Source organism: Rutilus rutilus (assembly GCF_951802725.1).
Source record: "Rutilus rutilus genome assembly, chromosome: 16".
Classification (NCBI taxonomy): Eukaryota; Metazoa; Chordata; class Actinopteri; order Cypriniformes; family Leuciscidae; genus Rutilus; species Rutilus rutilus.
The window spans coordinates 27553436-27574808 of record NC_140224.1 but is presented as its reverse complement, the minus strand read 5'-3'; the positions used below and the strand labels follow the sequence as shown (position 1 = coordinate 27574808).

At 36.2% G+C, this 21373-nt stretch overlaps 3 protein-coding genes across 6 annotated transcripts in view; 2 read left to right on the top strand and 1 right to left on the bottom strand.

The window, feature by feature from the left end:
* Positions 1–558: 558 nt before the first annotated feature.
* acsl5 (acyl-CoA synthetase long chain family member 5) lies at positions 559–11174 on the top strand. Its single transcript, XM_084433609.1, has 21 exons — positions 559–894; positions 1732–1911; positions 2383–2491; positions 2697–2761; positions 2859–2960; positions 3262–3361; positions 5982–6160; positions 6287–6319; positions 6406–6457; positions 6610–6683; positions 6772–6849; positions 7025–7159; positions 7969–8103; positions 8204–8299; positions 8519–8591; positions 8676–8764; positions 8841–8957; positions 9825–9968; positions 10072–10173; positions 10346–10417; positions 10624–11174. The coding sequence occupies exons 2-21, from the start codon at positions 1756–1758 to the stop codon at positions 10759–10761; spliced, it is 2049 nt and encodes a 682-aa protein (XP_084289735.1). The 5' UTR covers positions 559–894; positions 1732–1755; the 3' UTR covers positions 10762–11174.
* On the bottom strand, positions 11165–20552 carry zdhhc6 (zDHHC palmitoyltransferase 6). Its single transcript, XM_084433610.1, has 11 exons — positions 20329–20552; positions 18024–18546; positions 16596–16687; positions 15903–16062; positions 14916–15077; positions 14694–14747; positions 13510–13677; positions 13376–13417; positions 13146–13291; positions 11877–11923; positions 11165–11791 (listed from the first exon to the last, which is right to left on the bottom strand). The coding sequence occupies exons 2-11, from the start codon at positions 18288–18290 to the stop codon at positions 11691–11693; spliced, it is 1239 nt and encodes a 412-aa protein (XP_084289736.1). The 5' UTR covers positions 18291–18546; positions 20329–20552; the 3' UTR covers positions 11165–11690.
* The window catches only part of vti1a (vesicle transport through interaction with t-SNAREs 1A), a 134286-nt gene continuing 133421 nt past the window's right edge, over positions 20509–21373 (top strand). For 2 of the 4 annotated variants that reach the window (XM_084433612.1, XM_084433614.1), the window contains exon 1: positions 20509–20749. In XM_084433612.1, coding sequence (XP_084289738.1) covers positions 20656–20749 — 94 coding nt within the window. In that variant the 5' untranslated portion in view covers positions 20509–20655. The remainder of the gene's footprint in view (positions 20750–21373) is intronic. The other 2 variants (XM_084433611.1, XM_084433613.1) reach the window with 1 other exon arrangement.

The following is a 21373-nucleotide window of genomic DNA, read 5'->3' as shown; positions in this document are numbered from 1 at the left end:
CATTTTCCTTCAACTTTGACCTAAATTAGACTTCAATCGGCAAGACTCAAATCCGCAGAGGCGTTGGTGGCTTTGATTTATTTCATTTCATTGTCTATTATCAGAGCAGATTACAAAATCCAAAGGTGCTCGCATAATCTGTCATTACAGTCGAATGTCAAAGTTCAGCTGGGACGCTCTTCCTAAACTGCGGTGATAATGATGCTGAGGCAAATGAGAACAGTGTGTGTTCATAAGGTCATGTTGTGTCATGCTTTACTGAGGCTGAAAGGTGTTAATAGGAAGTGTGACATGGGTAGACCCTTGCTAACAAGGGTTTAAGGGTCCAAGTGGCCTCCCTGATGGTCACCTTAACCTGCAAAGTTGTAAATGATGGGTTGAGTCTGCAGCAAAATGAAACGGTAAACTACCAGAGACAAATATTTATTCCACTGAAAATCTGGTGAATGGCAAATGGATCTTAGCAACAATATGTCTACCTGAAGTTTGCACCTTTTACACTGCATGCAATTCAATGTCACACTGACCAGCAAAGGCAAATGTCATAGTCCACCTTTCATACTAGCACTGTGCAGTTTCATATTTGCATGTGCTTCTCAGCATGCAGACATTAAAGAACAGACTTGTAAATCTTGTGCAACGCACATTTTCTTCACAGGATTTTATTGTATAGCCTCGATTTTGTTTTTGTTCAGTCATTTGTATTATCAGGGAACAGATAGCAGCAATTGGTTCAAAGGTCACACCTGCGCTTGTTTTATTGGACCTGAGACCATGCCTTTCTCCTCGGTCTTCTTGTGGCTTTAGCAAACCTGTGCAAGGGACTGTCTCTCAGGACTTTTTCCTCCAGTTCCATCAGCTGACGGACACACCGGACTCCTGCAGGTTACCCAGGTACTTGCTTCTAAAAAGCCTGAGCTTCCTTCTTTATTTGGTGAATTTTATATCCATATACCAATACATGTAAACATATTATAACATGTTTTTGTTTTTCGGTGTACTGATATAAATGTGCATTTTTTGTAATGCATGTTTAAAACTAATAGGGATGTTTTTATATTTAACATATAAGTAGGTTTTGTAACCATAGAGGAAAATGCAGAGGTGATTTGAGTCAGAGTTCTGATGAATAAAATGACTCTTAACATAGGTTTGAGTTTGCGGGCAGCAATCTCAGAGCATACTCTTAAAAAGAAGGGTGGATATATCTATAAAATAACATTTCTTTGTACCTTTTACAAAGGATAGTTGATGCTCTTGAGACTGGAAAAGATTATATAACCATTGCTAGACTTTGGCCTCCATAAATGCATGGCTAGGTAGATAATGTACTAAATCCAATAGCATTATTATAATAGCCATGTGTGTAATACTGGAGACCAAGTCGAATACTAGAAAAACAGCACCTGGGGGATGTTAAGAAGGAATTTCACTGCTTTTCAAAAAGAAGCATTTGTCATCACTTTCTTTAACAACCAGACACTTCAGTAGTTTTGTCAATTGGACTGTACCGTGCTCTTCAACCTTTGAACAAACTGATTTGTCTTCATCAATATCTTCTAATCAGCACAGCATCAAAACAGTGCTAATGTGATAACAGGGACCTTGAATTTCCTGTAAATTCCACTACTGTAAATATGATCACATAGAAGTAAATTATGTGTTATGTGAAACAGCCCCTCCATATTATTCCTCCATATATTATTTTCAAAACTGTTTTATTTTTTTCAGCTGCTCCAACAGACCCAGTTCATTATGCAGTTCTTGTTGGAGTTCCTTTTTACCCCGCTGTCCACTTCAGGTCTGGTGTTTCTGTTCAGCCTCGCAGCTGTAGCCCTGGTCCATCTCAACACCAGGCCGAAACCACTGCTGCCACCTACAGACCTCAACCAGCAGACTGTGGGCGTAGCGGTGAGTGCATTCATTTGTCATTTGAACGTTAATATGCAGTTTTGAAGCAATATTGTTGGGTTTGGAATTGGAAATTTGAACGTTATCTCTTAAGGTAGGATAAGCAACACTCACCCTGGATGGGCCTATCAGAACCCACAAACTCAGTCAACCACAGTTCTTTCCTTTGATATCTTTACTGAGGCATATGTTTGTGTGTGGTTTTATAGGATGCACGCACACATATAACACTCTTGGATCAGCTCGCTTTCTTCCTCACAAAACACTTTTCTTGACAAAGTGACATCGCCAACTACTGGCCTGGCATGCATAATGCAGCCTTTTTAGTCATTTTCACAGATCAGTGTGAAGGGGGATCGTTTTGACAATGTTGTAGTCTGTTTTTAGTACATCGTTGTTGTGTAAGCACATCCTATATGTCTTTTATAGTAGCGTTTCAATGGTTTGATATCTGGCAATTTTTATTTACAGAATGGTGCTAGAAAAACAGCACTTTTGAAAGATGACAACTTGATCTCGTTCTTGTATGAGGATGCCACAACTCTATATGAGGTTTTTCAAAGAGGACTACGTGTCTCAGGTAAGAGGTCATTAGGGTAAAAATTTACAGCATCACAGAATATTGATATTCTTTCTTTAGAAATGAAATTAAGTACTACGTTCAAGATAGCTATACATGTTATAGTTCACATCCCTGGTGCATCTAATCGGACATCCACTCACTTTAACATGATCTGTGTGTTCTGTTAACATGGTCTGTGTGACATTTCATCTTTACCATGTAGGAAATGGACCATGCTTGGGGTACAGAAAGAAGGGGCAACCTTATCAGTGGCTTAAATACAAACAGGTATTTGTACCAGCCACAAACAGAATCTATTTGCTCACAATTAACGAGGGAGGACAACTCAGGTCTTTGTTCCAATCCTTGCCTCTGATTGTCTCAGGTTTCAGACAGAGCTGAGTTCTTGGGGTCTGGACTTCTCCACCGTGGCCAAAAGCCATCACAAGAATCATTTATTGGCATCTTCGCCCAGAACCGGCCAGAGGTGACATAATGAGTCTAAATATCAATCAAAATTTGCAATATATCATACTGCAAGACATCAGTATTGTCTTATTTTCACTTAAAAAAATATATAACCCTCTTAAAACAAGATAAATTCAACTGAAAGGTAAAACTGCATAAGATAAGGTTTGTTTATTTTCATTTATGCAATAAACAACATAAAACATATGTGGCAAAATAACAGTCAGTAAAACAAGGCTATACACTGTATATGCTAATGCACTAGTGACACTCCCAGTGTACTGTACATATACTAGCCTCTCTTCCCTCTTTCTTTTCAGTGGATTATCTCAGAGCTGGCCTGCTATACCTATTCCATGGTGGCAGTGCCTCTTTACGACACCTTGGGACCTGAGGCTCTTGTGTTCATCATTAATAGAGGTACTTAAGCCTGCTTGCTTGTATGCTTCATTAGAGGTGTTGGTCAAAGCAGCTTTAAGGATCACACCTGCTGAACCGCTGACTTGTAATCCTTCCGATGAAGACTTTTTTTTAGTGAACTTAGTGACCTTGCTTTTTCTACCCAGAGTTCAAGCTGCTTTGTTTACCTTTACATAATTATATAACTTGTTTTCTATTTCTCTAATGAAATAGAAAGTTTAATAAGCAGAGACAAATGTAAGCGTTTTGTAGGGTGATTTCTTGAAAATTCTGTGGCACTGTGGAGCAGAGCGATTATAACTTTGCTGTGTTTGTTTCAATAATCTGACAACGTGACAATATCAACATGTCAACAGTTTGAGGTTGACTTGTTGACTTTTGACATGTTGACCAAAACCTTTGTCGTTCTGTTTGGTGCCAGTTGCAAATTACAGTTGTCATCCTTAAATTTATCATTAATTAAGAATATTGCTATAGTATTGCTACAAATAGCCTACCGTTCCACAGTTTGTGGTGGGTATGATGAAATCTGTTATGCTCACCAAGGTTGCATTAATTTGATTAAAAATACAATAAAATCAGTAATTGTCAGAATTATATTTTAGTTATGTTCAGTTTCAACAAAAAATGGAAAACTTTTTATGCATTTTTGCTAATAATTTACACGACAACGGCGGTTTGGGGGCCTGAAAACGCAAACTTTTGAAAACAGGTTTTAAAGTGCAAGTTTTTGAAAATGAGACCGTTATCTTCTCGGTGTAAACAACAAAAATGCAAATTTGTCGCCATGGATAATACAGCGGTTTTAGTCATTTCAAGTCAAGTCAAGTCAAGTCAAGTATATTTGTATAGCGCTTTTCACAATACAGATTGTATCAAAGCAGCTTCACAGTATTAAATTAAAATAATACAACAAGGTTTGTTTCTAGTGGAATTTATTGATAAAATCAAATTAGATATCCCCAGAATATCCCCAACTGAGCAAGCCAAAGGCAACAGTGGCAAGGAACCGAAAAACTCCATCAAGTGACCTAATAGTGTCCTAAAACTCCATCAGGTGACCCAATGGAGAAAAAAAAACCTTGGGAGAACCCAGGCTCAGTCGGGGGCCAGTTCTCCTCTGGCGTTTATTAACTAGAGGCCGGATTGTAATTTGAACTGTAAGATTAAAAATATTATATGAATGCCTGGCTGAAGAGATGCGACTTTAATCTAGTTTTAAACTGGGAGAGCGAGTCTGAGCAACGAACAGTATCAGGAAGGCTATTCCAGAGTTTTGGAGCTAAATGTGAAAATGCTCTCCCTCCTTTGGTGGTTCTGGATATCCTAGGTATGACCAAAAGCCTTGAATTCAACTGATCCGTTTGAATGGGGATCGCTTTAAAGGTGAACTAAGTAACTTTTTTACCTTAACTGAACAGCTTCAGAGTCATTGGAATGGTTATATTACTTATTTCGGGTTGAATGGTGGTCATTTCGCCCCCCCCTAGTGCCCGTGAGCGGAAAATCCGCACTTGCAACTTTGAGCCGCCGCGTCAGGAAGTATCGCGTGATATCAGGTCTCGCGATGTAAACAATTGCTTTACGGCCAAATGAAATCTGCTAAAATGCTGTCATTATTGCGCTCCCTCACGCTGTTCGAACCCGAATGAAGAAGACGTTTTAAAGAATGTCCCATCTGCTTTGATGTCGTTGATCTACTAGCCTCTGGTGTTTGAGAATCGCCAACGAGTTTTTACAACAGTGTTGTCAAATATCTATTCCGAAGCTGTAGGGGGAGCTCTAGAGAGAAACCTGCGAGCAAAAAGCGAGAATACAGCGAAGAAATCCCGAAACTACTGAGCCCCGCTTTAACAACGTTGTTGCCTGTACGTGAAAAAATTGTCATGTAAACATACCTTAGTTTGGTTTTGTTCTGTTACTGTTTTCCTGTGTTCCCATGGTTACTGATTAAGTTACGCACCTGTTTCATGTTATGTTGATTATCTAAACCTGTGTATTCTCCGAGCTCTTTGTTCAGTGTCGTCTGTTTTTATGTGGTTGTATTTTCTATGATTGTGATACCTTGTATTCTCCTTTGTGTTCCTAGTTGCATTTATCAAAGACTGCTTTTGTTTATACTTCATTGTCATGCGATTATTGCATTCACATGTGGCGGTAATATCATGTATTTTTGTTTTAATATATTTATTCCTGTGATGGCACAGCCTTCAGTGTCACATGATCCTTCTGAAATCATTCTAATATGCTAATTTTGCGCTCAAGAAACATTTCAGCATTATCAATGTTGATAACAGTTGTGCTTTCAGGATTCTTTTATGAATACAAAGTTCAAAAGAAGAGCATAAACATTTTTTTTTACATCTTTTTGTAACATTATAAATTAATTTCCTGTCACTTTTGATCAAATAAATCCATCTTTGCTGAACAAAAGTATTAATTTCTTAACAACATCTGAACTTACTGAACCCAAACTTTTGAACGGTAGTGTAATATCTTTACCTTTATACCTATAACTTTCTCATTTAACATGTTTAATTTCAGGTATTTTTTGGTATTTAATGCCACAGTAATTGTGTGCTACATTGGACCTTGATAAGTAATCTCTTTCTCTCTGCAGCAAAGATATCCACAGTGATATGCGATAAGCAGGATAAAGCAGAAACGCTGCTAGAAAACTGTGAGAAAAACCTCACAGATGTTTTGAAAACCATCATCCTCTTGGACCCCTATGATGCCGCATTGATTGATAGAGGCTCTAAGATTGGTGTGGACATCCTGTCTCTGAAAGATGTAGAGGTACACTGACAGCGCTCTCTGATCAGTATAAATAATAAACCAATAAAACAAAATATTAAAGGCTCTGATATCTTTCAATGTCCCAGAACACACAATATATTTTTAAAACCATTTGTGCTTTTTTAGGCCTTGGGAAAGAACAACCATTGCAGGCCTGTTGTGAGTAATGGGTTAATTATGAACTCAGTAAATAGTATTTATTAATGTATTTGACATACTCAGTGTGCTTTGAATTTTTTTTCCAGCCACCAAAGCCAGAAGACCTAAGTATAATTTGCTTTACCAGTGGAACCACAGGTAAGTGTGATGCAATCACTTCTATTCTTCTTCAATGCCACAAAACACAACAGGCCACATTTATGTCTGTGAAGTCAGTGTTGTTCCACCACTAGTAAATATTGTGGTGAGTTCTAAGTGTATGTGCTTTAATTATGCATTCTTTGCTTCAGGGGATCCAAAGGGAGCCATGCTGACCCATGAAAATGTGGTATCAGATGCAGCCGGCGTGGTTAGGACCTTTGAGGTGCTGTATACAGTGGTGGCTACATGATTTTTAGTCTCTATGGGAGTGTAGATTTTTAATGTTGGATGCCATACCCATGTTTCTTCAGAGCGTTTTTGTTCCCGTTCCATCCGACGTGTCCATCTCGTTTTTGCCGCTGGCGCACATGTTTGAAAGAGTTGTACAGGTAAGCCGCTCTTTCATATCTGACTCTCACAGTCATCTTTGATGAAGCATTGTTGAAGAACTTTCAAATTTTCTATGTCATGTACTAGAATCTTTTATAAATCACATAGATGGATTTCTTTTGCAGAAGAAGAACACTGAAGTCATGCTTGCTTGTTCTTGTCTATGTGTATCAGACAGTGCTGTACAGTGTAGGGGGAAGAGTTGGGTTTTTCCAAGGTGATATCAGACTTCTACCAGACGACATGAAAGCTCTGCAGCCCACTGTATTCCCAGTGGTTCCACGTCTTCTGAATCGTGTTTATGACAAGGTTTGAAGCTACATAAAGCTACATTGCCAAATTTACATGGCCTGGTATAATGTTTTATAGATGGGCCCCAATCCATACACTCAATCGTGTGCATGTAATGATGAAGATAAGACTTAGACAAGAGTTTTTTAGTGGCTCTTTGTGCAGGTTACATTATACCAGTAGATGGTGAAAGTAACTTTATCATTGAAAACACTGATTAATCCGGGAATGAAACTATTATATGAGTGAGTCATTGAATTGCTCATTCAACCAATTCATTCAAAAATAATTATCTATTCAGGGACGAGACACCACTACGTTGCTCTGAGATGCTTGATGGTTGATTCTGCTGTGACTTTAAAAAAAAGAAGTATTTTGGTTGAAAGAGCTGAAACAGTAATTGAGCATATTTAGTCTAAAATGTTATTCAATATTAACTTATTTTTATTCTAATTTAAGGTATTGAGTAACTAACTAAATATATGTATGTGTTACTGAATGCTGATGTCTCATTTATTATAATTTAAGGTCAAATATAAAGGTGATTACCTTGCAGTACCATAGATTATGGACTAATAAAAGAAGTGTGTGGACACAGCAGTAAAATAAACCAGGCAATCAACAAAATGTTCTGTAGCTTATCATTTATTGCATTGTCTTAAACTCACACTTATATTAAAGAGATAGTTTTTACTGTCACACAATTTGAGGTTTCATTAACCTACGTAGCGCAAACAAAAGGTTTAACACTTAAAAGTTTGGGGTATATGCTTTTTAATAAAATTCTCTAAAAGTCTTTCATTGTTCACTTTCTGCTGCCTTCTCAGGTTCAGAGTGGGGCCAAGACTCCATTTAAGAAATGGCTTCTGAACTTTGCCATTGAGAGGAAATGTGCAGAGGTCAAGCAGGGCATTATCAGGAATGACAGCATATGGGACAAACTCATCTTTCACAAAGTGCAGGTATCCCCACAGACTAGTTGGGAGGGTTTTTGAATGTATTGAGGAAGAGTGGTGCTCCTGTGAGGAATGGTTCTGAAAACATCTGACATATTTTCTGCAGGAGTCTCTAGGGGGCCGCGTGAGGGTGATGGTGACGGGGGCCGCTCCCATTTCTCCATCTGTTCTCACTTTTCTTCGGGCAAGCCTCGGGTGCCAGGTAAGAAAGGAAGAAATGAGAGTATGACACCAAAAGCCAATGAATATATGACTTCTGTTTTAGCTTGAATTCTCTATGGTAATAAAAGAGAATATGATGCAGTTGTGCTTTACCTTGTACGTACCAAACATGGGCACTGTCAAAGAAGGGTGTATGTGTGTATTGATCTGGTGTCACAGTGACCCAGTTCTGACCCCTTTAATCCTGGCCTGCTTCCAGATATTTGAGGCATACGGCCAGACTGAATGCACTGCGGCCTGCTCTTTCACCATACCAGGAGATTGGAATACTGGTGGGTTCCTGTGACTGATTTATTTGATTTTTTTTCATCAAACATCCCTGAGCACTGATTTCGATTTCATACGATTGATTTCAGGGCATGTTGGAGTTCCTATTCCATGTAATATTGTCAAACTGGTTGACGTTGAGGAAATGAATTACTTCACATCCAACGGTGAAGGAGAGGTAATGGAACACCATTTTATAAATCATAAACCAATATGTAATTAAAACCTCTCATAGCTTTGGTATTTCGTTTCAGGTTTGCATCAAAGGGAAGAATGTGTTCCGCGGATATCTCAATGACCCAGAAAAGACAGCAGAGGCCTTGGACAGCGATGGATGGCTGCACACTGGAGATATCGGCAAATGGCTGCCTGTGAGATCCCTCTTTTAGAAGGAGATATGATGTTATTTATCTTTTATATTGTTACTTTTTAGGATTCTCTTTCTTAAGGGGGTCATGACATGGATTTTTGTTTTAATGGTACAAAGACCTCTTATGTGCTAAAAGATCAAGGCAAATTTGATTTCTCATGTCATGACCCCTTTAAATAATGCAACTTGGAAGGATGGGAATGTTTAGACCTATTATGTTATGATATCAGCAGGTAGCCAAAATCACAAAATGCAAAGCTGAATACAATATGTACATAATCTTTAGCTTCATGCTATCAAATAGCCCTTATGACCACTAGTCCCTCTACTTTAGTCAGGTTAACATATCTAATGCGTAAAGGCATAAGAGTCTTAATCTTAAGTAAGCAATTTTATTCAGCAATTATGCATTAAATTGATCAGAAGTGACAGTGAAGACATTCATAATGTTACAAAAGATTTCAATTTCAAATTAATGCTGTTTGTTTAAACATTCTTCTTATAAAATAATCCATGAAAAATTTAACACAGTTTCCAAAAAACATTAAGCAACACAACATGTTCAACATTGATGATAATAATAAATGTTTTTGTGCACTAAATCAGCATATTAGAATGATTTCTGAAGGGTTAATGTGACTGAATACTGAAGTAAGTTATTTTAAATTGTATTCATATTTCACAATATTACATTTTGTTTTTGTTTTGATCAAATAAATGCAGGCTTGTTGAGAATAAGAGACTTCTTTCAAAAACCTTAAGAAATCTTACTGATCCCTTACCTTTGAATGGTAGTGTGTTTGTAAGAAAGCGTAAAAAGATGTAATTTTAATGTGGAAGTTATTTTTTTTTGTGTTCACTTTACCAGAGTGGAGTGTTGAAGATAATTGACAGGAAGAAGAATATCTTCAAACTGGCCCAAGGCGAATACATTGCACCGGAAAAAATTGAAAACGTTTACATTCGAAGTGCTCCAGTCGCCCAAGTGTTTGTGCATGGTGACAGTTTACAGGTAACATTAATATCAATTCCTTGCTTTTTCTGATGATAAAAATGGCTGGTCTTTCATTTTTTTAGTATTATGTAGCCTAATATCATTCATTTAATGTGTCCAGTCCTCTTTGGTGGCCATAGTGGTGCCAGACCCTGAAATATTGCCAGGTTTTGCAGAAAAACTGGGAGTGAAAGGTTCACTAGAGGAGCTTTGTAAAAATCAGGTATGCTTTGTGAAGTTCCATACTTTACCTTTGAAAATACATACAAGACTTGCAAAAGATTCAATCTAAAGGATTTCTGCTAGCTTACTTGTGCAACACTTCCAAAATATTTACATTATACGTTTAAACATGTACATACAGCAAGTGCTCAATACACTTCATCTTTTTATAGGAACTCAAGAAAGCAATCATCTCTGACCTCAACAAGCTGGGACGTGGAGCGGGGCTGAAGTCTTTTGAACAAGTAAGCACTTTTATGATTCATTAGGCTATTATTAGCAACTATCAATGTTAAGACACTTTTATGTATATAGGCCATATGCAGTACATGCATTTGGGTACATGGATATAGCATAAAATTATCTTTTACTTACTTTTTATGCATTTTTTCCCCCATTAAATTAAAAGAAAACCACATGGCTAATATAGGTTTGTTCTCTTTTCTTCAAGGTAAAAGACCTGTACCTGCATCCCGATATGTTCACTATAGAAAACGGTCTTCTCACTCCAACACTGAAAGCCAAACGGGCAGATCTCATTAAATTCTTCAAAGTTCAGATTGAGAGTCTTTATGCTAACATGCACTAAAAAAAGCTGGGGATATCCTGCGGTGTAACTCGGGTTCACATATTTATGAGTGCTGTTTGTGTTATGTTTTTATACTTGCTCAAAGATTAAAATATTTTATTAGCATTGCACTGCATCAACCTTCTCTATAATATGTGCTCGTGATACTTTCATTGTCTGTCAAAAAGAAATACATGCTTTGTCTGGATATATTATTATAAAACAAATGTACAAACAGCCTTACAAGATTGAATGAATATCAAAGAATGTTAATTTATTTTTTACAAATGACGAAAATGTGAAAACATTAATATATGCCAATGAAACGAACAATTATTTGTACATATAGGTGCTTTGTGGAGTAGAAACTAATTTTGTTGTTGTTTTCCATTAAAAATACGAAGGAAATAAAATGAAGAAATGATTGTACAGATCATGGTTGTTTATTTGTTTCTGAAAACTGCAGCGAGGTTGACATACAAAAAAAGCCATCAAAAATAAAAAATTAAATTATTTTAACTATATAAACAACTTGGATAATTTGCATGACAGAGACCTTGTTACAGCTGGAAAAAAGGCTTTGCATAATAAGTGCGAGCATCAACGTACAAGAGCAAGCGAAAGAGAAAGGCAAGAAGAAATAAGTCTCAAGTAAACATCTTAATAACCCCCTTTAAAGAAAATGCTGCCATATGCCCCAATTCCATAAAAAAAAAAAAAAAAACTAATTTCTTTCTCATTTGCCAGTTTCTCTGGCAGCTGTTCTTTTGAAATGAAATGTTAAGTTACACGAGTTAAAAACTTTGGGGTCTCAGTATTAATTTGCTTCAACACTTAGCGCTGGTGACATTGAACAGCTTTACAAAAGAATCAGAAAGATATTTGCATCTCAGCAGGGTTTAGGCCCTAATATTAGGTCCAAAGCGAGCAGCGAAATGAACAATTCTGTATCATTGCTCTTTCTTTTCTTCACTTGTCAAATTATTCGCCGAGTCATAGAGACACTTCTCGACACATCGGCGTGGAAACCATCCTCTAATACGATCTCCAGCTACAGGGAGAGATATCATTTCACACATGAAACTTATGAATCACATTTAATGTAACAAAATTTTGGAAACATTTTGAAACTTTACCTTTAGCTTGTTCCTCATTCAGAACTTTGTCCCCATACATCCACCACCTGTTGATTAACAACAGCATATTTATCTATATGCTGTACAGTTTGTGAATGTTTTTATAAAAAGTCTCAATAACACTTTACAAAAAGGATTCATTTGTTAACATTAGTTAACTACTTTAGTTACCATGAACTAACAATGAAAAATACTTTAATTAATCTTAGTTCATGTTAATCCCAACATTTATTAATAAATTATTAAAATCAAATGCCAAATCTGTTAATATTATTTAATGGATCCAAGTTTACATAAACTAATAATGAACAGTTGCATTGTTATTAACTACGTTAACAAAGATTAATAAAAACTGTGACAAACGTATGTTAAGTGTTGTGAATTTCTTTTCAATTTAAAATATATTGTAAAATGTTATTTATTCCTGTGATGCAAAGCTGAATTTTCAGCAGCCTTCAGTGTCACATGATCTTTCAGAAATCAATCTAATATGCTGATTTGCTGCTCAAGAAACATTTAGAAAACGATCAAAGTTGAAAACAGTCATGCTGCTAAATATTGTGGTGGAAACCATGATTTTCCAAGATCTTTTGATACATAACATTTATTTGACATTTTTTACATTACAAATGTCTTTACTGTCACTTTAGATCAATAAAATGCATCCATGCTGAATAATATTATATTATATTATAAAAATGTAATTGAAAACTGCCAAAAAATATATTATAACATGCTGGTCTAATAGCATGTGTGATAAACAGTTAAAGGGTTAATTCACCCAAAAATGAAAATTCTGTCATTAATTACTCACCCTCACACTGTTCCAAACCTGTAAGATTTTCGTTCATCTTCGGAAAACAAATGAAGATCTTTTTTGCTAAAATCGGAAAGCTTTCTGTCCCTCCGTTGACAGCTACGCAACTACAACTCTGACACTTCAAAAAGTTCATAAAGAGATCATAAAGCTAATCCGTTTGAATTGAGTGGTTTAGTCCAAATTTTCTGAAGAGACACGATCGCTTTATATGAAGAAAGGGAGGGGACTAGGGAGGGACAGAAAGCTCTCAGATTTCATCAAAAATATCTTCCTTTGTGTTCCGAAGATGAACGAAAGTCTTACAGGTTTGGAACGACATGAGGGTGAGTAATTACATTTTTACATTAAATCTAAATTAAATTAAATTAAATTAAACCTTTAACATATATATTTCAACTGTCCCCACTGGAAGACATGGACCATTAAAATAACTATAAATGATGGCTCACTTGGTTCCTCTTGTAGCAAAGATGGTCTCCCCCTTTATGAGTTTGATTCTGGGTTCTTCTGTACAAGGTGTCCTAAAGAAAGTGTTTAGTCCCTTTCCCAAAGGGCAACAAGCTCCATTGTAGTCCTCCACCACTCTGTACTCAACCTGCAAATCAGACAGTCATCATTGCGTCAGTCCTTTAGTAAATGCTGCCCTCTTGTGTTTGAAAGTGATTACGGCAATACTCACACTCCTCTGACGTTTATCATGTTTTTGCTTCAGCTGCTCAATCTGAATAAAGAAGAAACAGAACAAACCGAGCTATAGAGCTGTATTTGATTGTATTAATACCTAAAGAATGATTGATTATGTTGAGCACATACGGTTAGAGTATACTGGTTACACTTCTCATGCACAGGCCATTCGATTCCATCTCCCATTGGGGTACCAGACCATGTGAACACCTGCTTGAAGTTCTCCCATCGGCTGCCCAGGTCATAGGGGAAGATGAAGTCTTCACCTGTTTGGTAGTATTGGATTCTGTCTTTGGCCTGGGAACACAAATATTCTTGCTTTAATGTAATAAACCCACAGGACCTGCTGTATTCAGAGGTGGTAACACTATGGATTTACTAATCTTATGTCCTATACCTCCATAAAGTATCATATAGTCACAAAGAACCAATTAATACACAGTTTGAATGTTCCTACATGTGCATTTGAGAAGTCAACATGAAATATTTTTGTGCTACATGCTAAACTCAACTAAAAATGTTTAGCATTAGGCTATTTTATTTTATTATTTTGTAATTATTATTACCTTATGAATTTTAATATCTAAAATCTTAATTTTTAAATGAATTTCTCACACTGCAGGACAATTTAAGTGAACTGAAAAAACGATGAAAGGAGATTCAAATTGCGGGAAAAGGAAATATATATATTCCCCAAACCTAAAGAAATACAGCATATATTTTTCATTTCAAGTACATTTCAGAATTTTTATGTAGTTATTTTTAAGTAGTCCGGTGATTTTTTTAATAAAGAGTTTGTTTGAACATTTTATTACCTGAATGTTTTTAGAAAGTCATGAATTTACATAGACAATTATTTAAACACAACCTCCGAATTATTTTAAAAACTACACTAAAAAATATTTCAAATGTGGTTCCTTTGAACTTTACTCAAAAAAATGTATCATGGTTTCCACAAAAATATTAAGCAGCACAACTGTTTTAAACATAATAAAAAATGTCAAAATAATAAAAAATGTTTCTTGAGCACCAAATCAGCATATTAGATTTCTGAAGGATCATGTGACAGGCTGCCAAAAATTCAGACCAGTAATCTATATTGAACAGAAGTGTATATTGCTTTCCAGCGGTCTAGATTCTGGTCAAAGACTATCAGCACCTCTTTGTGTCATTAAGTAGATGTTGATGACACCAAGCGCTCATAGTTCAGGGAAGTCTTTAAAAGAGAACTACTGAAAGAGTGTTGGATTAGACGAGGGATATCGGATTAGTTCACCTCATTTAGCAGATAAGCATTCTATATTCAAGCTTACTTTCTCCTCAATCCATGCTTCTATTGAGGTTTTGTTTCGAAGAATCACCTTCATCTAAAAGAAAAAGAGAAAATTGCTGATCAAATTGAACTTATATGAGAAACATCCTCACAAGGAAACCATGGATTAAATAGACCTTTGTTCATTTGGTGGGAAAGAAAATAAGAATGTGAGGGAAGGACGTGCAGCCCATTCAACATATCCATACAAATTGTTACCTACCTGAATAAAAAACAACATCCCAACAGCAATAGTGGTACCCAGCGCCAGTCCCAGTGCAAAAAGAGTGGCTGCAAATGCCGCAATGCTGAAAGGCATGATGGGATGGTGGATGTGCCGAGCAGCGCTCATGTCTATCTTCACTGAGCTCCAACCAAATGAGATCTAAATCCAAGAAAATGGGCCAGAACATCATTACAACAATCACATGTAAAAAATACTCAGTCCGAGTTTTAAAGGATTAGTTCACTTAAAAATAAAAATTCTGTCAAAATGTACTCACCCTCAATTTGTTTCAAACCTGTATGAACACAAAGGAAGATATTTTGAAGAATGTCGTAACCAAACATTTGATGGACCCCATTGACTTCTATAGTATTTTTTTTCCTACTATGGAAGTCAATGGTGTCCATCAACTGTCTGGTTAACGACAATCTTCAAAATATCTTCAAAATATCAACTTGAGGGTGAGTAAATGATGACAGAATTAAAAATGTTAAGTTAACCATTACTTTAAGGCCCATTCACACTGAGAATGATAACTATAACAATAAAGCTTAAGATATAGCCTAGTTCAAAAAATAAAAGAATAGCAGAATCTATACCACAACTATAACAATAATGGCACAGAGGAACAATATTGTTAGAATGACTTTTTTCCAGACATTTAAGCATAAAAACATTGACAACCAATCAGAATCCATCCTGCTTTAAAGATCCCGAGCATTTAATGCAACAGACGACTTAACTGCAGCGCGCGCTTTTCGTCTTATTGCTGGTGTGGACGCTAATATAGTTATCGTTATAGTTATCTTCATGGCTATCGTTCTTATTGTGAATGGGCCTTTAGTCATAAAATGAATGAACATTTCAGCAGAAGCTCATCTTAGCTTAGCCTAAGTAATATGTTTGTGTCCATGCTACAGCTATTGATTTTTAATAGAATGAATTACATCAAAAATAAGAAGAACAATGTGAAAAAACTCTTACCCGATCATAAAGTTGAGTGTACGTAGTCATGATAAATATTAGTGCGGCATGCATGCAGCCCAGTGGAGCGAGCAGGAGGAAACTGGTGAAGTACGCATGATTCAGTTGACCACAGCAGTTGTTGATCCAGGGACAATGATGATCCATCTTCATCACACACCTGAGGGAAGGAGACATTTTTATGCTAAATATGAATTTGAATAAAGCACAAATTTCATTTGGTCAAAAATGCACAACATAAATGAGTCTTTCAAGGGATAGTTCACCCAAAAATGAAATTTCAGTCACATAAACAGTCATCATTTACTCACCCTCATGATGTTCCAAACCCGTATGAATATTTTCGAGAATGTTAGGGTCCAAACAACATTGGACACAATTGACTTTCATTGTATGGAACAACAACAACAACAACAACAACAACAACAACAACAGAAGAAAGTCATGCAACACGAGGGTGAGTAAATGATGACAGAACTTTCAATTTTTAGGTGAACTGTCCCTTTAAAGCTGAAGAATGTAATTTATGTTTCTCAAATACACCCCCCTCGACAACTATTAGTCCCTCAAGCCACAAACTCACCCCATTGATTGAGCCATTGGTTTAAAATACATATAATACATATGACACACTTCAACTTTAAAATACATCCATATTAAAAGAAACCAGTCAGTATTTTTTGACAAATCTACCTGTTACACTTGCGACAGTGATGTGACCTTGGGGCTTTATAGCCTTGGCACAATTTACAGAACTGTAAGTACATTATTTCTTGTTGATTCTCCTGTTAGAAAACACAGACAACAACATAAGTCATATTAGACATGCTGATTTCAGAAACCTTCAGAAAACAAGACCATATCATAAAAGCACATGCTTTAAAATCTTTGCATACACTATTGTTAAAGGATTAGTTCACCCAAAAATGAAAATTCTGTCAGTAATTACTCATGTTGTTCCAACCCAGTAAGACTTTCGTTCATCTTAGGAACACAAATTAAGATATTTACGATGAAATCTGAGAGCTGTCTCACTCCTCCATAGGCTTCTATGTAATTTCATTCTGCCGGCTCAGAAAAGTTAGTCAAGACATTGTTAAAATAGTCCAAGTGACTACAGTGGCTCAACCTCAAGTTTATCAAACGAAACTTAAGTTTATCAAAGTTTATTCATCTATTCATTTTCTTCTGTGTGGGCCTCTGATGTGATTTCACGACGCATGCGCGAGAACTGAGAAGATGACGCTCATGATCATTTAATGGGAAAGTGTGAAAGGTAAGCCATTCATTTTGCGGCATTGGTAAGGCACTTTTACGTTTTCTCGTTGGCTTCTCACCATTCGGACATCCAGGAAATTCACACTTTAGAACCATTTTAAACACTACATCGAGACCCATCTGCATTCTCTTCTCAGTTCTCGCGCATGTGTCGTGGCGCTCTCGTGAACTCACATCAGAGGCCCACACTGAAGAAAATGAATAGTTGAATAAAGTTATTTTTGTTTTTTTTGCACACAAAAAGTATTCTCGTCGCTTGATAAACTTAAGGTTGAGCCACTGTAGTCACTTGGACTATTTTAACTATGTCTTTACTTACTTTTCTGGGCAGGCAGAATGAAATTACCTAGCAGCCTATGAAGGAGTGAGACAGCTCTCAGATTTCATCAAAAACATCTTAATTTGTGTTCCGAAGATGAACAAAGTCTTAAGGGGTTAGAACAACATGAGTTTTTTGAGTAATTACTGACAGAATTTTCATTTTTGGGTGAACTAACCCTTTAAAAAGTTGAAAGATGAAAGATCATCAAGAACACATTCAATTTTCCCAAAAAATTAAGTAGCACAACCGTTTTTAACATTGATAATAATAAGAAATCGTTCTTGAGCAACAAAATTAGCTTATTATAATGATTTCTGAAGTATCATGTGACACTGAAAATTCAGCTATTTTGACATTTTAAAATATATTAATATAGGAAAAGTTTATTAATTGTAATAATATTTCACATTATTACTCTTTACTGTATTTTTTAATCAAATACATTTGATTATGCCTGTGTGAGCATACGAGACTTCAGTAAAAAAATTTAATCTTCTGAAAACACCCCAAAATAGACTTACCGGTTTCCACCCCAGAGGAATGTAACCAGGGCCGACAAACATGGCATTAAAGTAGTTGTACAGAATGAGGACAGTCCAGTTAATGAGCATGATGAAGTTAATGCTGCCTCCGGTGGTGTCCAGTGGCCAGTACCAGATTATGGAGTCTAGTATGGCCATGGTGGAGCACATGCCAATGACCGTCAGAGCGATGATTGGACCCCAGTGGAAAAGCCTTTTGACCTCATGGAGGTTCTCAAACACAATTATAGCAGACAGAATATTCATTTTTTTTGTTGGATTTTAGTGTCTTTAAGGTCCTCAATTTAACAGCTGTGAAGTAGTCAGGCGTGCTGTCTTGGTTTACTGCAGTGATTTAAAGAGGTCAAAGGGCATCTTTTCTGTCTCCTCCGAAACAACCATTGATCGGCTATGTCACCTGTCACCAGCCGTTTCCTAGAGTTCCAGACTCGGTCAGCGTGTGGCATCCTTCCGTACTAATCCCCTGATCAGCCTATCCTTGAGCTAAAGCCAAGCCATCCATCTGAAGAGAAGGCAGGTGAAGAAATTAATTATGTAAGAGGAAGACTCACCTTACACTAAATTGTACCATTGTAACCATAGTTTAAAACAAAATACCACAGTTAACTTTCATTCTGTATAACATAAATTAATAGGCAACAGGATCTAATTCAATTTCTATCTATCTATCTATCTATCTATCTATCTATCTATCTATCTATCTATCTATCTATCTATCTATCTATCTATCTATCTGTCTGTCTGTCTGTCTGTCTATCTATCTGTCTCTATCTATATACCTGTCGGTCTATATATCTATCTATCTATCTGTCCCTATCTATATACCTGTCGGTCTATCTATCTATCTATCTATCTATCTATCTATCTATCTATCTATCTATCTGTCTGTCTGTCTGTCTATCTATCTATCTATCTATCTATCTATCTATCTATCTATCTATCTATCTATCTATCTATCTATCTATCTATCTCTATCTATATACCTGTCGGTCTATCTATCTATCTGTCTGTCTGTCTGTATCTATATACCTATCTATCTATCTATCTATCTATCTATCTATCTATCTATCTATCTATCTATCTATCTATCTATCTATCTGTCTCTATTTATCTACCTTAATGTCTATCTATCTATCTATCTATATATCTATCTATCTATCTTAAAATATGCTTGTTATTCTACAACTTAAACAACATTTTAATGACAACACTGCCTACTTTGTCACTGAATATACATTATGTTGAAACTTCCATACTTATCACTGTATCTGTTGTTTTATTCAAATGCAAAGTGAAAATCAAATGTGAAATCGTTCATATTAAAAATACTTTTAATACTTACATAAAAAAAAGGCTATGCCAGTTGCTACACATCACAAAAAAAGCTATTATACTACACTCATCCATTTGTGTCCTACCTCTTCCAGTTTGTTTACTAATATCATTATAACATACAGCAGGGGTAAAAAGATATCGAGACTATAAAGAGAATGCAATGGTTAATGTTACATCATGTCAGTTATTGAGCTTCAAGGGCTTCACACCTTGTTTTCCCAAGTCACACCCAAAGCTTTGCTTCTAAGCTACTACTGTCTGTATTACATCATTAAGGTTAAACTTACAGCCTCTGATTTTTCACTAGATTGTGGTTAAACAGGTTAAACAAAGAGGTTACGCTTTATTTTAAGGCATCTTTGTTACACTGTAATTATACATATACATATCCTGAGTAACTAACTACATATAGGGTTACTTACTATAGGGTTGAGGTAAGGGTTTGGTTTAGGGTTAGTTGCATGTAATTACGCATCATTTAAAGTTATTACTATCGTTACTACATGTAACGTAACAATGACACTGTGGTACCGAAAAACATTTTAACTTCCCAACACCAGAAGAAACTTCATCCAGTTACTGAGTGTCAGACTGAGTAAACTGAATCGGTGGAGATCGATTACTTAATATCCCGTTAAAAGTCAATCTGATTCTGATCTGAGTCAATCTGACTCCACTCAATTGAATTCATTATATTGCAGTAAAATATAGACAAATATATAGAAAAGATAGTCTAAATGTAGAAATTAGCTTAACTGCCAAAAACACAAACAGGTAACTGTTATCAGACCTTATCAATGACACATACTTTGAAAAAGGCCATGGTTACTAATATAGACATAGATGATGTGTGATATGTTTCATTATGACGGCAACAATATGTATTTTTAAATCTTTTGATTACTGAACAGATTGTTTTGAAAATGAAAAATGAATCGTTAACTCATACCTCGACATTTCCTCGTGCGATCAGTGTCCAAGAAAAACCGGCAGTCACGCTGCAAATGAATCAGTGAACTTGCTATTTAACGCCTGTAACAGTGTTAGAGATTTAATCGTTTTTTAAATAATTAAAACATAATTCAACGAGGACGATAATACAGTTACACGCGCGATTGACACCACAACGGAACCATTTACAGGAAGAGATCGTGAACAAATTCCCGTGACACCACCCGGAAGTGACGCAGACGTCAATAAGAGGCAGAAGCAAGCAACAGTGTGTAGCGCAGCACAGTTCATCCATCTTTTAATCTTTTTAAAACAAAAATACAACATGTCTTCGGATTTTGAAGCGTACGAGCAGGACTTTGGCACCCTCACCGCGGAAATAACCAACAAAGTTGGACGAATACCTAAGCTAGCCGGTGGTAAGTGGCTGTTAAATTAGCTAATAGCAAGACATTCATGTCACAAAACGACATAAACAACTCATTCAGTGATTAATTCTCGATGCTGTTGTGTCAGGTTGGTATATTATTTAGAAACGTCCCATATCGATTGTCAATGAGCTATGGTTTCATGAGGGTCATGGTGTCAGATATCTAGTGTCAGATGAATCTTCAGTGATGCCTAAAGATTCAGGATTTGGGTGACAAGGATCTTAACATGTTAGAACAGATCTTAGAACATGTTTGTTGGAGTTAAAGAGTTGACATTTTTGGCTAAAGTAGTGAAGAATCTTAGTTTCTGCATTATGAAGTACACAGTATACAGTGAGGTCCTACTTTGACACCCTGTTTGTGTTGTTGACATCATTAGGATTGAGACTGACAGGCAGACAGCTCTCATTTTGTTGGGTTGGTAATCATTTTGTATTGTAAAATAGACTAAACATAAAAATGCCATTATTCCCGAGTTGCTGTGATGAACGTCACACAACATCAACAAGTTTTGTCAGACCTAAAAACTTGGAAACACTAGTAGTTTCCAAGAGTCTTTTTTAGGCTAAAGATTGAGAGATGAGAGTGTTGGATTTTAATCCTGGCTTTCTC